General features: G+C 45.3%; 1 protein-coding gene across 1 annotated transcript in view; it reads left to right on the top strand.

The window, feature by feature from the left end:
- The first annotated feature begins 1571 nt into the window (after positions 1–1571).
- Positions 1572–19090, top strand: part of LOC130109267 (proline-rich protein 5-like) — a 24373-nt gene continuing 6854 nt past the window's right edge. The window contains 7 exon segments of the mRNA XM_056276073.1: positions 1572–1856; positions 4956–5039; positions 9254–9262; positions 13083–13274; positions 16826–16845; positions 16848–16905; positions 18919–19025. Of these exon segments, the coding sequence (XP_056132048.1) occupies positions 5014–5039; positions 9254–9262; positions 13083–13274; positions 16826–16845; positions 16848–16905; positions 18919–19025 (412 nt within the window). The 5' untranslated portion in view covers positions 1572–1856; positions 4956–5013.

The raw sequence follows: 19090 nt of genomic DNA, 5'->3' as shown, positions 1-19090 counted from the left end.
TTGGTAGTTACTGACCACTGCAAACCAGGAACAATCCACGAGACTTGAAGTTTTGGAGATGCTCTGACCCCGTCGTCTAGCCATCACAATCTGGCCCTTGTCAAAGTCGAACAGATCCATACACTTGCCCATTTTTCCTGCTTCCAAAACTTCAACTTCAAGAACTGACTGTTCACTTGCTGCCTAATATATCCCACCCCTTGACAGGTGCCATTGTAACGAAATAATCCATGTTATTCACTTACCTTTCAGTGGTTTTAATGTTTTCACTGATTGGTGTAACATGCAAACACAAAGTGAAGAAAACAAAGTGAATACACTTCTTTCTACATGTTAGAAGTTTTCCTGCAATTATACTGCCGAGACTTCTCTCCTCAAGCTGCAGGCAGCGGGTGGTGGCTGGCTAGAGGGGCTGTGAGAGTACTACCTGGTTGCATGCGGTTGAATGGGGCATGGTTGCATTATTAAAATGCGTCCGTATGGGAACAACGGTCGTAGAGAAATGGTTCTGCAAAAAAAGTTCTGGCTGAAAAGCGGGGTTGTGTTGGGTGACCAGAGTGGTGGCAAGACTTTAGTCTGTGGTGGGCCACCATAGGCAGGACACCACTTGGCTCCGCCTATGAGACACACACACACACACACACACACACACACACACACACACACACACACACACACACACACACAGACTTAATAATAAGATAGCCAACTCTTTTGCTACTGCCTTAGGCTAATGTCCAGTGTCCTCAACCTTGTTTACATAGAGCAGTCTCAACAATAAAATGCCATGTGCTTTACATGAAATGAAACGGCACAGATGGAAATAAGATGATGATAAAAGAAGAAAAAGACAAAATGAATAAATACACAGATAGATGAAGAATTAAACCTTCATAAAATGGAGATGAGTTATTGTTGAGGTGCTGGCATAAGGATTTGGTCATGATACATTTGCAGTTAATAAAATATGATCTGTTTGTGAACTGCTGTCAACACCGACTCAGATGTTTCTAATACAGTCACCACATTGATCTTTCTTTCTTTCTTTCTTTCTTTCTTTCTTTCTTTCTTTCTTTCTTTCTTTCTTTCTTTCTTTCTTTCTTATTATTCTGCTGGAGACTGGATGATTGTCTCCCCCTCTGTCTCCCTCTCTCACTCCCTCCTTCCTCCCTCTCTCCCTGTCTCTCTCCCTCGGTCTCTCTCCTCCCTCCCTCTCCTCCCACTCTCTTTCTACTCTCTCCCTCTTTCTCTGTTCCCCTGTCTCTCTCTTCCTCCTTCCTCTGTCTCTCTCTCCTTCCTCTCTCTTTCTCCCTCTCTCCCTGTCTCTCTCCCTCAGTTTCTCTCCTCCCTCCCACTCTCCCTCTTTCTCTATCCCTCTGTCTCTCTCTTCCTCCTTCCTCTCTGCCTCTCCCTCCTACCTCTCTCTCTTCCGCCTACCTCTTTCTCTCCCTCCTTCCTGCCCCCCCCCCCCCACTCCCTCCCTCCCTGGTTCCAGGAACGACTCGGCTTGGCGTCTCACTTCCTCACTGCGCAGCGCTGAACTGCGTTGACGCGTCCAGTTTAGTTTTCTGTCCCCGGCGCGTCTCCGCCGGTGCTGAGCCGCACCGACCAGTCAACTCAACCTTCCCTCCGCTTTCTGTTGCGGACGGCCAGGCTGTCTGTCGCACGAGACGTTTAACCTCCACAGACCAGATCTGGCTACGAAGAGCGACTCCGGTGTGACGGATGATCCGTTGTGCTGCTGTTGGTGTGTGACTCATTTTTCGGACAGTCTGCGTTTACAAGCTGATTTTTTTTGTGTCTTTTTACTTTTTGTAGAGAGAATTTCCCCTGAGAGCCAAAGGACTTCAGTAAAGGTGGGTACATAGTGTGAAAGCAGTAGTGTCAGCTCAGCTTATTCCAGACGTGACATGTAGTCCAGGTGCAGGTCTGCATCATATGAGCTGATGAACTGCAGCACGCAACCGTGCAACTTTATCGTAAATACTCCCTTTGTGAGTGCGCAGGGAAACTGCTTTGCGGAAAGATCGATTCCTGTGTGCTGGCTGGAGCATCTGGAGCATCTGGAGCATCTGCCTTTCACTGTTTCACCAGCTACCTTTAAACACAAGTAGATGGAACTCGCAAATGACCGGCTGTTACCTGCCAACGCTGGCTGGTGGAGCACGCCAGCGTATACTAGAGATACCGTCATTTGTCTGGTGTGCGTGTGTGTGTGCGTGTGTGTGTGTGTGTGTGTGTGTGTGTGTGTGTGTGTGTGTGAGTGTGTGTGTGCGCGCGCGTGTGTATGGAGGAGGGCATGCAGGCGGTACCCTCAAGCTTAAAGAGCCTGGAGGTCTGTGGTTATAATACCCTGTATTTTCGCCGCTTCCTGTGATAACCACCGCCCAAACTGAACAAATTATTAAGCGCCCCCAACTCCACCAGTTTAGTGTCTTCCCTAGGCTGTTGCTGTTAGTAAAGACGTGTTAAAAGCCAATTCACATGTCTAAAAGAACTCAGAGAGAATTCATAGGCAGTGATAAATGAGAGAGAGAGAGAGACGGGGAGAGAGAGAGAGAGAGAGAGAGAGAGAGAGAGAGAGAGAGAGAGAGAGGTAAGGGGTTTCCGGTTCCAGCTTTAATCCTTGGCTTGGAAACCTCGTATGTGCGACATTCAATCCTTAGTCGCTTTTTCACTGTAGAGCCATAGCCGGATCCTTCTACACAGATATCACCCAGGTCCCAAGTACACACACACACACACACACACACACACACACACACACACACACACACACACACACACACACACACACACACACACACACACAGAGGAAGACAGGAAATAAAACCCAAGAAAAAACTCCCTTTGATGCATTTGCATCTAAGCAGCATGTCGTTTCTTAGACCAGAATACCAGCACGGTGGTGGGCCTGGTGGTAAAATGGTGAGATGTTGGTCCTGACATGAAGAGAGGCTGTCAGAGGTGCTGGGGAGTTAGCTGTGCGTGCGTGGGCTGCGTGTATCTGCTTCCTGAGAGAAAGCCACCGCAACGACTGCTGAATAGTTAACAATGTAAATTATGAAACGAAAAATGTTATTCATGTGGTGCTTTTCAGAGCCGGAGCCAGAAAGACAAACAGACGAGAGTTGGGAATCGCCTTAACCTCAATGAAGATTGAGCCTAATCTCAAACTTAACCAGAGATGAAAATAAAGTTGTTGTTTTTTTTAAGTACTGATTTTCAAAGATTAGTCCGTTAAACGTGTAGTCATAACCATCAGTGGAGGCTTGAAATAGTTCCCAGACACCATGACGTTGCATATTTCATAGACACAATGCTATGGGGCAAACTAAGCATGTATAAGCATGAGACTGAAGGCTCTTTGTTCTTGTTTATTGAGAATAGAGAGTATGTTTGCACACTTAGATCTGGGAAAATTTCATTTAATGATCTGAGCTTCGCATCTGTTGGGGTTTTGCTCGCAGCGTACTTATCAGACTATATCTGAAACTGGATCTTAACTGGCGCAAATATCTGTTGAAAAGATGTAAAGTGAATATCGTTCTGTGGACATGCAGTGAAACAGATACCAAGAGAGTGCTGGGTTGCCCTATATCCTGCTACTGTATTTATGACACTTTATGTGTGTGTGTGTGTGTGTGTGAGAGAGAGAGAGAGAGAGAGAGCGAGAGCGAGAGTTGGGGGCATGGGAGTTTATGGTAGGATCAAATGTCTCTCAGCCACTTTGCAGTAATTTGATTAGAATACAGTGTCTTGTTGAGACGGTGGTGTGCGTTGTCGTAGCCCGTCTGCTTAGTTGATCACACCATCTATCTGTCTGGGTGCCTACCTGTATGCCATTGTGATCAATGTCATTTCAGTGTTTTCACAGTAGCCCACTTTACTCGGTAATTATATTAGTAGCAGCCTACGTAGCTAGCATTATGAGCTATCTCATTTTCATCACTCTGATAATGCGCAATGCGATTTAACATAAAATATTTGCTTTACGTTTAACTCACCTTGCAGTGTCAAAACGACATCTTTTTTTGGGGGGGGATCCCCCCCCTTTTTTCTCCCCAATTGTACCCAGCCAATTACCCCACTCTTCCGAGCTGTCCCGGTCGCCGCTCCACCCCCTCTGCTGATCCGGGGAGCGCTGCAGACTACCACTTGTCTCCTCTGATACATATGGAGTCGCCAGCTGCTTCTTTTCACCTGACAGTGAGGAGTTTCGCCAGGGGGACGTAGCACGTGGGAGGATCACACTATTCCCCCCAGTTCCCTCTCCCCCCAAACAGGCACCCCAACCGACCAGAGGAGGCGCTAGTGCAGCGACCAGGACACATACCCACATCTGGCTTCCCACCCGCAGACACGGCCAATTGTGTCTGTAGGGACGCCCGACCAAGCCGGAGGTAACACGGGGATTCAAACCTGCTATCCCCGCATTGGTAGGCAACAGAATAGACTGCTGTGCTAACCAAACGCCCCCCAAAAACAACATCTTGATTTCATGTTGTAAAATATTTGTTTCTAACCATCTCTTCAGTCTGCAGTAAGCTGAAGTAACCACCATCCATTTTCTCACATCAGATGAGATTAGCTAATGTTTATCATAAGAACATAATTTTCTCATTTGTTTGTGCAAAAAAGAAGAAAAAAACCCAGCTGTGACTGATTTTTGGGTGACATCCTCTATCAGTGGGCAGTCATCTAGTAGTGTTGATCCATGTCCCTCATACCATTGCAACACCTGTGACACTACAGGTTGCACAATATGGCTCAAATCCATCATCGGACCAAAACATAACGACGTGGCTGCTAGCGCTGCAAGCAGATTAGCACTGCCAGTTAATATAGTGTCACATCCTGTCACATCCGTCACCATTGTGGGTTGAGTTGTTGCACTGAACGTGGGATATGTCCTCACACAAACTTGCTGTTTTCCTTGTCGTTTGTGGATTAAGATGCTGATCGGTTGGTGGCATTTGCAAGGCTAGGCGGCAAACTCCTGCTGAGACTGAGATGGAACGTGAGGGGTCCCTCAGGAGGTAGGAACACACACACACACACACACACACACACACACACACACACACACACACACACACACACACACACACACACACACACACACACATACATGTGTGCAAACAAACCTCATGTAAATGTTATGCTGAGATGATCTATATTTTAGGTGTACCCTCTAAACTATGCTGGTGTTTCTACAGAAATACTCAGTAGAATAGTGTTGAAGCTAGTACACCGGTATTGGTCAAATTTAACTGTGAAAAACAAATCTTCTCTTTTTCCCGTCCATTATCCAAGCCGCTTATCCCAATCGGTGTCGCGGGAAGCTAGAGCCTATCCCAGCAGTCACTGGGCAGCAGGCGGGGAGACACCCTGGACAGGCCGCCAGTCCATCACAGCGCCCCTTTTCCCATCATATCTTGTAAATCACTTAACAAGAGAACGAGGATGTGTTTTTTGAACGGTATTTTAAGTGTAGATTACAGTATTAGAAACACTTCTATCTTTTTCTGCCCGCCAACTGACATCACGATACGTCACTTCGCGGCCAGAAAAAAAACTCGGTTTCACAGAAATGATCAGGAACGACCCTGTGATGGCCACACGATGACTGCTGGGATAGGCTACAGCATCCCGCGACCCGAATTCGGATAAGTGACTTGGATAATGGATGGATGGATGGATGGATGGATGAACCTTGTAAATCATCGGAATAGATAACCACAGGAGGGTAAAAATCAATGTCCTTAGCACAGCTTTGAACTGAACAGCGGATGAAGTTGGAGAGAAAACTTGTCCAACACCATGCTGGTGTGTCGTCATTCACTCGGTCCATCCAAGGGAATAGAAATGCAAATCAATGTGCCTGCAACTAATCTTAATAGATGCATTATATAAGTGGGCTCGCCACCCTGACAGGGACTCAATCCCTCATAAGAAACTGACCAAAGAATCTGCACCACGTGGCTGTTTCAGATGAAGCCACACGGCAACCATGAGATGGCAACAAAACTTATTTGAGAGTCTCCCACAGAGTAAAGTGCACCTTCAGGCTCAGAGACTCAAAATGTTGCTATATATACAACAAAATACTGCTGTATTTATGCCTTTCTATATTGTATTAGATACTGGAAAGCTTCTTTTCTAAGCCGTGGCTGAAGATCTCTATCTCTGACTCTCTGATTGTTGGTTTCATGCAAATAAGCGGGTGCATTCGATGTGGGATTAACTGAAATAAACTGGCCTCTCAGTGATGCCACTCTGACATCTTGATTTGACCTTTTGTTATTCTTAGTGCAATCTTCAAGGAAATCACTTGCATTCAGAACTTGACCAGGAAGAATTGATACCATGAAGAAATGTGAACGGTCCACATTCTTTTTTTTCTTCTTTTCTACTTAATAAGACATTCAGGGGAAGACAGAGAGGTTTTGTCACTAGGCCTCCAGCAGTGTCAGCAGCAGTTTTCTGTGCAAAACGGTATTTTCAATGCGTTAAATTATTTTTCTTATTACTAATTGCAGCGTATTTACTGAAACAAGGGTGGCATGGTGGCGCAGTGGTTAGCGCGGTCACCTCACAGAAAGAAGGTCCTTGGTTCGAGCCCTGGGGTAGTCCAACCTTGGGGGTCATCCCGGGTCATCTTCTGTGTGGAGTTTGCATGTTTCTCCCCATGTCTGTGTGGGTTTCCTCCGGGGGCTCCAGTTTCCTCCTACAGTCCAAAGACATGTAGGTCGGGTGAATTGGCCATACTAAATTGTCCCTAGGTGTGAATGTGTGGTGTGGTGTGGGTCATACTGATGCATGCTTTTGTGTATGGTGTGGCATTGTGTAGATGTTAATTGTTAGTCCAACCCATGAAGGTCTCATTCAGTGACGGGGGTGGTGTGTTTCTCTGGAGCTTTCCTGTAAAAGGCTCACAAAGGTGAACAGAAAAGCGAGATACATAAGCACACACACACACACACACATTCCATAATGACCTCATTCATTTATCCTTTTATTCATTTACACGCCCCTCTCCCCCTTCTTTTGTTTAGTAATTTGACCAGCCTATTTTCCCTTGACTCTTCCTGTTGTTTCGGAGTTAAGTGCCCTCAATAGAGATTCATCCAACAAAATGAGGTGCCTATTCATGCATGTCCTTTGAAGGCAACAGTACATGTCTTATTTGACTAAAAATCTACCGAGATGATTTTTGTTTTAAAGCAGAAAATGGTTTGTGTCTTTGCTTTGTGTGTACAGTGGGTGGCTGTGTGTCTCTGCACCCATGGGACTAAGACATTTCTATAATCAAGTCGTATTTGGTGTGTGATGCTGGCTCTCTGTGTATATATTTTAACAGTAATGGTCAAATGGCAATATCTTCCAACTTTTTTTATTCACACCAGAAATTGTGAAAATGTCCTACTTGGTTATCCTCCACACTACACACCATATTGACTTTAACTATTACTTTAACTTGACCATACTGGCTCTTCTGTACTGACTTTAACTGTTAGTTTAACTTAACATACTGGCTCTTCTGTACTGACTTTAATTGTTACTTTAACTTTACCATACTGACTCTTCTGTACTGACTTTAACTGTTACTTTAACTTTACCATACTGGCTCTTATGTACTGACTTTAACTGTTACTTTAACTTTACCATACTGGCTCTTATGTACTGACTTTAACTGTTACTTTAACTTTACCATACTGGCTCTTATGTACTGACTTTAACTGTTACTTTAACTTTACGATACTGACTCTTCTGTACTGACTTTAACTGTTACTTTAACTTTACCATACTGGCTCTTATGTACTGACTTTAACTGTTTCTTTAACTTTACTTACCCCACACCAACAACACACATCAAGAACACTTCTACCATGTGAGTGTGTGTGTGTATGTGTGTGTGTGTGTGTGTGTGTGTGTGTGTGTGTGTGTGTGTGTGTGTGCATGCGTGCGCGTGTATACTTGCCCAGGGCTCCTGTTTCTCAGGCTGACCTATTTATCTCGAGTTGAACTAAGATCCAGGTTGACAGACAGACCAGGAACAGATACACACACACACACACACACACACTTTCTACACACACCCTGTCCGTTTTCCTGCCATGCCTGATTCATTTACATGTCTTTAATTTTCTGGCCGCTCTCTTTTCTCTCTCCATACATGCTCTGTCTCTCTTTGCTCCCTCCATCTTTTTAATCTCTATTTTTTCCATCTCCTCTTCCTCATTCCTTCTCCCTCCCTCACCCTGTCGTTCTCCCTCCAAGCACAAGTGACATGGCCAGCGTTTTCGATTCAGCAGAGTTCACAGACACAACAAAGGCCAAATGTAAGTTGAGATCAAATGGGTAGCATCTTCCACCTGCCAGACAGTACGTAACTAAAACCCGAGTTATTCGCTACTAGCAACAGATAAACACACAACTGTAAAGACAGCCAGCTATACTGCCAAGATAGTGTTAAGATCATTTCCTCTCACCCTGGCCTCTTCCTTTCCCTCTTCCTGCTCACCTCCACCTCCATCCACCCTCCCATCCCCAGCCTAACATACACACACACACACACACACACACACACACACACACACACACACACACACACACACACACACACACACACACACACACGCACACATACACACACCCACAGAAAAGGAAGAAGTAAAGCGTGTGACACCTTTAAATCTTTCTCCTCAGCTCTCGAACCTCAGAAAAGGGTTCCTTTGTTTGGCCAGCACAAAAGCTCATCGGGTCACATGGTCACAGGCTGGCACAGACTGGTGTGTGTGTGTGTGTGTGTGTGTGTGTGTGTGTCGGGTGGGGGTGGGGGCGGTGGGGTCATACAGAGAGTGAGAGAGGTGGAGAGAGTGTTGGAGAGCGAGAGAGAGGTGGAGAGGGTATTGGAGAGAGAGTGTGAGTGAAGGAAAAGGTGGAAAGAGAAGTGGGGTAAATTGAAAGGAGGAAAAACTGAGTGAAGGGAGGACAGGGTGGAGGAGTGTGAGTGAGAAAAGGAGGAGGGGGGATGGAGAGAAAGTGATGAAGAACAGCAAAAAGGAAGGGAGAGATGAGGGGGGAAGGAAGGACAAAACAGAAGGAGGAGGGCCGAATGAGAGGGGACGCAAAAAAAAAGCATGCATGTTTGAGAAGTTTTGAGAGAGAGAGAGAGAGAGAGAGAGAGAGAGAGAGAGAGAGAGAGAGAGAATAGAGAACAACCAGGACATAGAGAGACAGAGAACAGAATCGAGAGGTGTGTTCTTTGGGGAAAGCATTTCTGAGTTCTGGTCTACACCTGCTTTTTTTCTCATCCTAGTCCCTTCACTCGTCCCTCTCTCCTCCGCTCGCTCCTCCTTTTCTTTTTTCCTTCGTTACGATACACCTGAACTTCTGCTAACAGGCAGGCAAGCATGGAGTGGGGATATGTGGTGCCTTTTCAGTTACTAGAGTAAGTACTCGGTGTGTGTGTGTGTGTGTGTGTGTGTGTGTGTGTGTGTGTGTGTGTGTGTGTGTGTGTGTGTGTGTGTGTGTGTGTGTGTGAGACATGCAGACCCATGTGTCTACAAACATATATATGAGGGTAAACATGTAGATGTACCTGGATGCAAACCATAGATGTATTTGTACGTACGTGTTGCACACACACGTGTGCATACATTCACACTTACAAAGCATGCAGTACATACAGAGTGTACGTACATGCAAATATGTGCACCTATGCTGCATAATATTCACACAAAATGAATATTTTGTGTTGCCGTTGTCTTACAAATGCACCAGATTGACGGATCTAGTTTCAGTTTGTCTTCATCTGTGTCTCTCGTTTCCTCTTTCAGTGTAACACAGAACTACTGTGGTTTTAGTGAGTCTTTCTACTTTCTTTGTACACACACACACACACACACACACACACTCAGATGATGCTTTTATTTTACCGAATTCAGATGAATTTCTATCAGATTAAAATATTTTGAATAGTCAGCAGGATTTGAGGTCTTTTAAGGATGCAGAAGCACGATGTGTGAATCACCCGGGCTGCCTGCGACTGCTGGGCCAAGTCGCATATGGATGGATAACACTTTATAATAACTACACAAATGAAGCATTAGTGAAGTATTAGTAACTCCTGAAGTCATCGTTTGTAAAGCAAGACATGCACCGGTGGTTAGTGAGTGTGTTAACAGACGTTTATAAATGCTAATTAATACTGTAAGTCATAATTAATTCAGGTAGTTACGAGTGGTCAGTTAAGTATTTTGTATGACCTCATCTAAATTGCAGACTATCTATGCCTTACAAAGCATTTACAAATGAGATCGAAAGGCCAGCAGTACCGTGAGCCTCACAAAAGTCTGAAGGCTCATAAGATCATTTAGAAAGTGTAAGTACATGATTAACAAACTATTTAGACATACATTTGTGCATGAATTAATCATGAATTGCAGTATTAGTAAGTATTTATAAAACATCTATTTGCACACTAACCATTGGTGCATGTCTTGCTTTACAAATGATAAATTCAGTAGTTACTAATACTGAACTAATACTTCATTTGTGTAGTTATTATAGTTACCTATGGATGTTTAGGAGCTTTTTTTTTAGAGGGTTTGCATCTGTAACCTCTCTCGGGTGCGTCTCCTCCATATCGCCTCCTTCGCTCTCCTACTCTAATTCACTCTACTTCTCAGCCTCCCCCTCCTTCTCCGCTCCAGTCTATCTGCGTTACATTATAACTGGGGTAATATTACACCCATGAAAGGTGTATTATTAGTGGCAGCCAATGTATACACCGTCCATCTGTTGTGCGATATCCCTAAAAGGACAGCATGCACATCGTAAAAATGCTCTCTCGCTCTCTCTCTAATGAGATCGTCATATCCAGGGTTGTTTGCTAAGAGCGACCTTAGCATATCACACAGGATTGAGGCCTGTAAGTGCGTAGGTGCATAGCCTTTGCCTACTTAGCTTCCATTACCAGCCCTGTTTGCTGTAGCTAACCCCTACAGGCTTTTATCATCCACCGTGCCGAGGCTACACGCATCTGTGCTGAGCGTGGCTGCTCCTTTGCCATGTCTGACAATACTGGACTGCCATGGAGGCGGATGACGCTGGTTCCTGAGTGTTTATAAAGGTCTGGGATAGACTCCAGCTATTGGGGAACAGCCCTACAAAACCATTTAAAGGATCATTCTGCTTTTCTTTTTTTTTTACAACCTGGTTCTTATTTTTTGCAGTGTACATATCATGCCTAGTCCACATGTGCAAGTTTTTTTGCTTTTGTTTTTTGTTTTTTTGTTTGTTTTGTGAAAATGTAGCTTTTTCTTTGTTTTTTGGCCTTTCGTCCAGATGCAAACTGCATTTTAGATCACTGAAAACTGACCTTTTGGAAAACTCCTCCCAGGGTGAAGACGTCCAGAAACTCCGTTTTCTTTTTTCTTTTTTGGACCCCCCCCCTTTTTTTCTCCCCAATTGTATCCAGCCAATTACCCCACTCTTCCGAGCCATCCGGGTCGCTGCTCCACCACCTCTGCAGATCCGGGGAGGGCTGCAGACTACCACATGCCTCTTCCGATACATGTGGAGTCACCAGCTGCTTCTTTTCACCTGAAAGTGAGGAGTTTCACCAGGGGGACGTAGCGCGTGGGAGGATCACGCTATTCCCTCCAGTTCCCTCTCCCCCCTAAACAGGCGCCCCGACTGACCAGAGGAGGCACTAGTGCAGCGACCAGCACATACCCACATCCGGCTTCCCACCCGCAGACACGGCCAATTGTGTCTGTTGGGATGTCCGACCAAGCCTGAAGTAACACGGGGATTCGAACCGGTGATCCCCATGTTGATAGGTAACGGAATAGACCGCTACGCTACCCGGATGCCCAGAAACTCCCATTTTCAGTGTTGATGTGTTGACAGGGAAAACAGAGTTTTGGGCTTGTTGTTGACTTTTTTCAGGTTTATGATTGGCCAACATGGCTTTAGGTTTAGGGTTATAGCGCCCCCTATTGGTTTGGCATGCTCTTGACAGCACTTCTATTGTGTTGAGTAGCATGTGCTTTTGCGTTTTCATTTGGACGGAGATTTTTTTTTTAAGAACGAAGGAGGAAAAACCCCCATTTTCAAAAATACCAGTGTACATGTGGACTCGGCATCAGTTATGAAGTAATATTGCCCGCCAGCTTCATTCTGGAGATTTTGGACATGGGACCACCGCTAGACACAGCTTTACAACACAGTCTTACGGACACACATAATTGTCCTTTCAATGAGAATAAATAAAAAACAAAAGACTATTGCCTCAGTTAGACTTTGTACATTATTTTCCCATTATCCATGACTTCTCAGTTACTCTAATCAGATTAGTTAGTCGGTAAGTACTGCTAGCTATGGTAAGTATAAGCTGCTAATTACTGCAAGATGAACCAGGAAGTAGCTCAGCAATGTGATGGACCATTGTTAATAACGCTGGGCATTTTGGGTAATAACTTTAATTTTCACCTCCAAATACACGGTTTTGACAATAGGGTTGTGTTGGCGTTGTTAACTCATGTCTCATGGTCGTATTCAGTTTCCTCCTTATGACACCATGGTAAAGCCGTGTCCAGCGGTGGTCCCCTGTCCAAATTCACTTCGAAGAAGCGGTGAGAGTACAGTGATACCATGACCGATGTTGCTGATGGCAAGAATACAAAAACAAGACCCAGGTTGTTAAGGAAACACCATTATCCTTTAAAGCTTAGCATTGGTGATGACTAGCAAAATGGAAAATGAGTTTATTAAAAGTTAGTGTTTGCTCACCACATGTCTAAATGGCTTGTGTGAGCAGCCCACAAAGTCGGGGTCCTGCTATGTGAAGGCACAGCACAGAAAAACTGTTTCTAATTCTGGTTCAGATATAGATTAATTTATATTCAGCATTTATTAAATTTACATGGTATACTCTCTCTCTCCCTCTCTCTCTCTCTCTCTCTCTCTCTCTCTCTCTCTCTCTCTCTCTCTCTCTCTCTCTCTCTCTCTCTCTCTCTCTCTCTCTCTCTCTCTCTCTCTCTCTCTCTCTCTCTCTCTCACACCATAAGGAGTCTTCACAACCGGCTGAGGTTGGGGAGCAGCTCCTCCTCCAGTCTGACTGACCTCTCCCATGAGAAAGCCACAGGAGGAGGAGGAGGCGGTGGGGAGAAAGGGGGAACAATGGGGGGGCTGGCAGAGGAGTGCAGCAGGGACAGGGGAACCCAACAGAGAAGGGCCGGAGCAAATGCTACCTGGAACAGGTTAGTGTGTGTGTGTGTGTGTGTGTGTGTGTGTGTGTGTGTGTGTGTGTGTGTGTGTGTGGGTGGTTATGTGTTTTTTTTTTTTAATTGGAGTAGAGGGAGATATATTGAGTGGGGTATATAGTACATATATGTATGAGATAAATGAATGTGGGTATACACAAAAAATTAAAACCACATGCCTAATATTGTGTAGGTCCCCCTCGTGCCACCAAAACAGCTCTGACCTGTCGGAGGCATGGACTCCATAAGACCTCTGAAGGTGTCCTCTGGTATCTGGCACCCAAACGTTAGCAGCAGATCCTTTAAGTCCTTTTAAGTTGTGAGGTGGGGCCGCTACGGACCGAACATGTTTTTCCAGCACATCCCACAGATGCTCGATTGGATTGAGATCTGGAGAATTTGGAGGCCAAGGCAACACCTTGAACTCTTTGTCATGTTCCTCAAACCATTCCTGAACAATGTGTGCAGTGTGGCAGGGCACATTATCCTGCTGAAAGAGGCCACTGCCATCAGGGAATACCGCTGCCGTGAAGGGATGTACCTGGTCTAAAGCGATGTTTAGGTAGGTGGTACGTGTCAAAGTAACATCCACATGAATGCCAGGACCCAAGGCTTCCCAGCAGAACATTGCCCAGAGCATCACACTGCCTCCGTCGACTTGCCTTCTCCCCATAGTGCATCCTGGAGCCATCTCTTCCCCAGTTAAATGACACACACGCACCAGGCTGTCCACATGATGTAAAAGAAAGCGTGATTCATCAGACCAGGCCACCTTCTTCCACTGCTCCATGGTTCAGTACTTTCTCATGTGCCCGTTGTAGGTGCTTTCAGCGGTGAACAGGGGTCACCATGGACACGCTGACCAGTCTTCAGCTACACAGTCCCATATGCAGCAAGCTGTGATGCACTGTGTATCCTGAACACCTGTCTATCATAGCCAGCATTAACTTTTTAAGCAATCTGATCTACCGTAGCTCTTCTGTGGGATCAGACCAGATGGGCTAGCCTTCGCTCCCCATGCATCAGTGAGCCTTGGGCGCCCATGACCCTGTCGCTGGTTCACTGGTTGTCCTTCCTTGGACCACTTTTGGTAGGTACTGACCACTGGATTACAAGACCCCACAAGACCTGCTGTTTTGGAGATGCTCTGACCCAGTTGTCTAGCCATCACAATTTGGCCCTTGTCAAAGTCGCTCAGATCTTTATGCTTACCCATTTTTCCTGCCTCCAACATATCAACTTCAAGAACTGGCTGTTCACTTGCTGCCTAATATATCCCACCCCTTGACAGGCGGCATTGTAACGTGATAGAGAGAGGACATATGTGAGAGGGATATACGGGGCCTGAATATGTAAGAGAAACAGAATGTGGGCTTCAAAGAGAAGTACTGTATTGGTATCATGTGAGCCTGATAGCCAGAGAAAAGTGTGTTTATATCCTAGAGAGAGAGAGACAGAGAGAGAGTGAGAGAGAGAGAGAGAGAGAGAGAGAACAGAGAGAGAGAGAGTGAGTGTGTGTGTGTGTGTGTGTGTGTGTGTGTGTGTGTGTGTGTGTGTGTGTGTGTGTGTGTGTGTGTGTGTGTGTGTGAGATCTGTCTACAGCTTAAATTCTACTTGAGTTTTTGATGGCAGCTTTATGCTTTAATTGGCAGAGAGAGAGAGAGAGAGAGAGAGAGAGAGAGAGAGAGAGAGAGAGAGAGAGAGAGAGAGAGAGAGAGAGAGAGAGAGAGAGAGAGAGAGAGAATAATTTGTTGTTATATATAATCAGTATGACCGGTGTGAGTTACGAGGAATAAAGTAGTTGCTCTGCATCCTGTGAAATAGCCCTAAGTTGTCCAGCATTTCCTTGGGAATGCATGTGTGTGTATGTGTACATACACTCTGTGTGTTTGTACAGTGAGTGTGGGCATTTGTAAGTATATATGTGTGTCTGCACGTCTGTGTGTTTGTATGTTATGAGTGTGTGGGAGAGAGAAAAAGGGAATGGGTGTGTGTGTGTGTGTGTGTGTGTGTGTGTGTGTGTCTTAGTTTTTATTTCCTTGGGAACACTATGCTGGAATAAGCATTACCAGTGGAATGCTCCCCTCACTATTCCTGCTGCCATAGCGGGCAATTTCACGCACACACACACATACACACACACAAACACACACACATACATACACACACACACACACACACACACATACACACACACACACACACACACACACATACACACACACACTATATATATAGTTCAAACCTTTTCTCTGTTCCTCACAATGGAGAAAAAGCAGACACACTCTCGCCCTTTTCTCCCCTGTAACACTCCACGCTCTCTTCCCTGAGGGTCGGTCATTATCTCCCTTTATGTCCCTCCATTCCTGCCATACTTTGCTCTCTTCTTTCTTCTCTTTTCATTTCTGTCTTCCCCATAGCTTTTTTTTTTCTCCTAATCTCCCCCCCCCCCCCCTCTCTCTCTATCTCGCTTGCTCTCATACTAATGATATTTCTGCCTTAGTAGACACTAAACAGCAGAGAGAGAGCGAGAGAGAGACAGCTAGAGAGAGAGAGAGAGAAAGAGGAAAAAAAGTCATAAAGTCATGAAGAAAGCTGTGGACTGGATTTGAACTTGCGGCATCATGACTACATCTACATGGCCTGCCCTTTTTCCTCTTTTTTCACTCTCCTTCTTTATTCTCCCCTTTCTTCTACTCTTTGTACTTGAGAGATTTTACAGCTTCAAAGACTGTAGGGTCGAGACTCCCGTCTGTCCTTCAACTGTATTACTGTGTGTGTGTGTGTGTGTGTGTGTGTGTGTGTGTGTGTGTGTGTGTGTGTGTTTGCTTACATATGCATGTGCCTGACATTGTGATTGACAGCATGTGAAATCCCTAGTAAAGCAGATTTTAGGTTTACTACATCCCCCCTGGGCCTGTCTGTACTTATTGTGAGTATATAAAATGTGTGTGTGGGCGTCCGGGTGGTGTAGCGGTCTATTCCGTTACATACCAATATGAGGATCGCCGGTTCGAATCCCCATGTTACCTCCGGCTTGGTCGGTTGTCCCTATAGACACAATTAGCCGTGTCTGTGGGTGGGAAGCCAGATGTGGGTATTTGCTGCACTAGCGCCTCCTCTGGTCGGTCGGGGCGCCTGTTTGGGGGGGAGGGGGAGCTGGGGGGAATAGTGTGATCCTTCCATGCGCTATGTCCCCCTGATGAAACTCCTCACTGTCAGGTGAAAAGAAGCGGCTGGTGACTCCACAAATATCAGAGGAGGCATGTGGTAGTCTGCAGCCCTCCCCGGATCGACAAAGGGGGTGGAGCAGCAACCAGGACGGCTCGGAAGAGTGGGGTAATTAGCCAAGTACAACTGGAGAGAAAAGGGGGAAAAAAATCCAAAAATAGTGAAAAAAAAGGTGTGTGTGTGTGTGTGTGTGTGTGTGTGTGTGTGTGTGTGTGTGTGTGTGTGTGTGTGTTGTTCTGGGTTCATCTGTGGCTTCTATTTGTTGTTTGTAAACTCGGTGAATCACCTAAAATGTAAATCTCTGTGTTTACCCACAGTATCCATGATGCAGTGATCGCTGTTTCCAGAGGAAGGATTTGGGAGAAAATGAACTCTATTCTCTGAATGAAGGAGTCAGGTAAACGTGTTGTCTCTTGCTGTCTGTCTGCCAGTTTTGTTCTGGGGGTGGGGGTGGGGGGTTCTTCCCACCTGTCTGTCTCTCTGACTGCCTTCACATCCGTCTGTGTTCATGTTTGAATCTTCCTCTCCGCCTCTTTCTTGTGTCTGTCACTCTGGTTGGCTGACAGACTCCCATTAGACCTGTTTATTTGTCTGCCTACTTTTAATTCAAATTACCTGCTTTCTCTTTCTTTCTTCTCTCTCTCTCTCTCTCTCTCTCTCTCTCTCTCTCTCTCTCTCTCTCTCTCTCTCTCTCTCTCTCTCTCTCTCTCTCTCTCTCTCACTCATTCTGATGAGCACATACTCCATTTTGAGACTAACTGTTTGTATTTTGGGAGGAAATCGGACTACACAACAGTGTCTTACTTGTTGCAGTTGCCCACCAGTGTCAAATTAACAGCAAAAAATAAATAAATAAAACAAGTCTACTCCATAGCCACACAATGACAGCTTCTGTAAACTAAATTGAATCCTTCCCGAAGTCCAACTCCAAACACTTGCCCAGTGTCAGTTCTTGTTGTCGCTGTTGAGCACCAGTTAATTTTATCATCACTGCTGCATCATGGGTAATGTTTTGTTTTGTTTTTTTTGTCCCGCTGCCATCCAATTTCGCACGACTGAAAAATACCACGAAGTAGTTGAATTTTGATGAAAATGTCAGTTCAGAGCATCCAGGTAGCATAGCAGTCTATTCCGTTGCCTACCAACTCGGGGATCGCCAGTTCGAATCCCCATATTACTTCTGGCTTGGTTGGGCGTCCCTACAGACACAATTGGCCGTGTCTGTGGGTGGGAAGCCGGATGTGGGTTTGTGTCCTGGTTGCTGCACTAGCGCCTCCTCTGATCGGTCGAGGCGTCTTTTCGGAGGGGAGGGGGAGGGCTGCTGATCCGTGGTGTATATCGCCGTAGTAGTGTTTGCTATCTGACTGTGGTTTTGGTGGTAGTATAGCCAGGGTTCTCGAAACTGAATACAATCATGTGAATACACACACACACACACACACACACACACACACACACACAGTGGGACGGGACCCTACACGACTGACAGGTTTCTCATTTCTATGTGATCTGATTTCCTGCCACACCAGGGGTTTCCTGCATGTGCTTGAATCAAGAAGATATTCTTGCCTATTTTCTGCGGCAACTGACCTAACAAAGATGTCAGTAAACAGGGTAAAGGGTACGCTCGAAGAATCCCCCTGTGATATCTCAGATCAGCATATCTAAGAAGTTATATTTGGTTGTTTATTTTCACAGCTGGGATTAATTAATCATGGCTACTGAACCGAATACAGTGCTGCTTACGTGCACCAACTCTTAAACAGCAACCCTGAGCACCACATATGTGATATTGAAATAGTAATGCAGCAGTAAACAGGCTCAGTAACTCAGTATCTGTCGTCTGGCCAACACAAAGAGGAAAAAAATGGCCTTTTCCATTGTATCATTTGTTATCTGCACATATCTTATGAATGCTCATCATATAACATGATAATGTGTTATCTTCACATCTTGGGTTTCTTCTCTGTTATCAATCCGGAAGTAAAATGTCTATACCATTTCAAAAAAAAATGATCTCATCCTCTGTTCCTGTAATTGCTGCAACTGCAGCAACCAGGATGTCACAATACAATCGCTGTTCTCCACCTATATTAGCTGCCGTACCCTCCTGGAAAATCCTGTTGTTGACATCATTAAATCTTTTCTGTTGCTCGTGTGTTTCAGTGGTTGTTGTGGGCCCTTCCGTATCTCATTTCCTGGCTCAGCTACTGTTTAAACACTGTAGTTTTCATGGTCTGTAGAATTTGCATGCTAGCTTATTAGATCCCATTACTTCAGGGTCATTTTTAGGTGAGCCCTTTGTGTAATCGCTTGTGTGTGTGTGTGTGTGTGTGTGTGTGTGTGTGTGTGTGTGTGTGTGTGTGTGTGTGTGTGTGTGTGTGTGTGTGTGTATGTGTTTGTTTTGCAGGCAGCTTCTAAAGACGGAACTAGGCTCCTTCTTCACAGAGTACCTTCAGAACCAGCTGCTCACTAAAGGCATGGTCATACTGAGAGACAAGATCCGTTTCTATGAAGGTACCCACATTCAGTACATGCAGACAAACACACACACACACACACACACACACAGTATACAGACC

Source organism: Lampris incognitus, chromosome 3 (genome assembly GCF_029633865.1).
Source record: "Lampris incognitus isolate fLamInc1 chromosome 3, fLamInc1.hap2, whole genome shotgun sequence".
Taxonomy (NCBI): domain Eukaryota; kingdom Metazoa; phylum Chordata; class Actinopteri; order Lampriformes; family Lampridae; genus Lampris; species Lampris incognitus.
The sequence above is the reverse complement of the archived record's forward strand: the minus strand, read 5'-3'. Positions and strand labels throughout refer to the sequence as shown.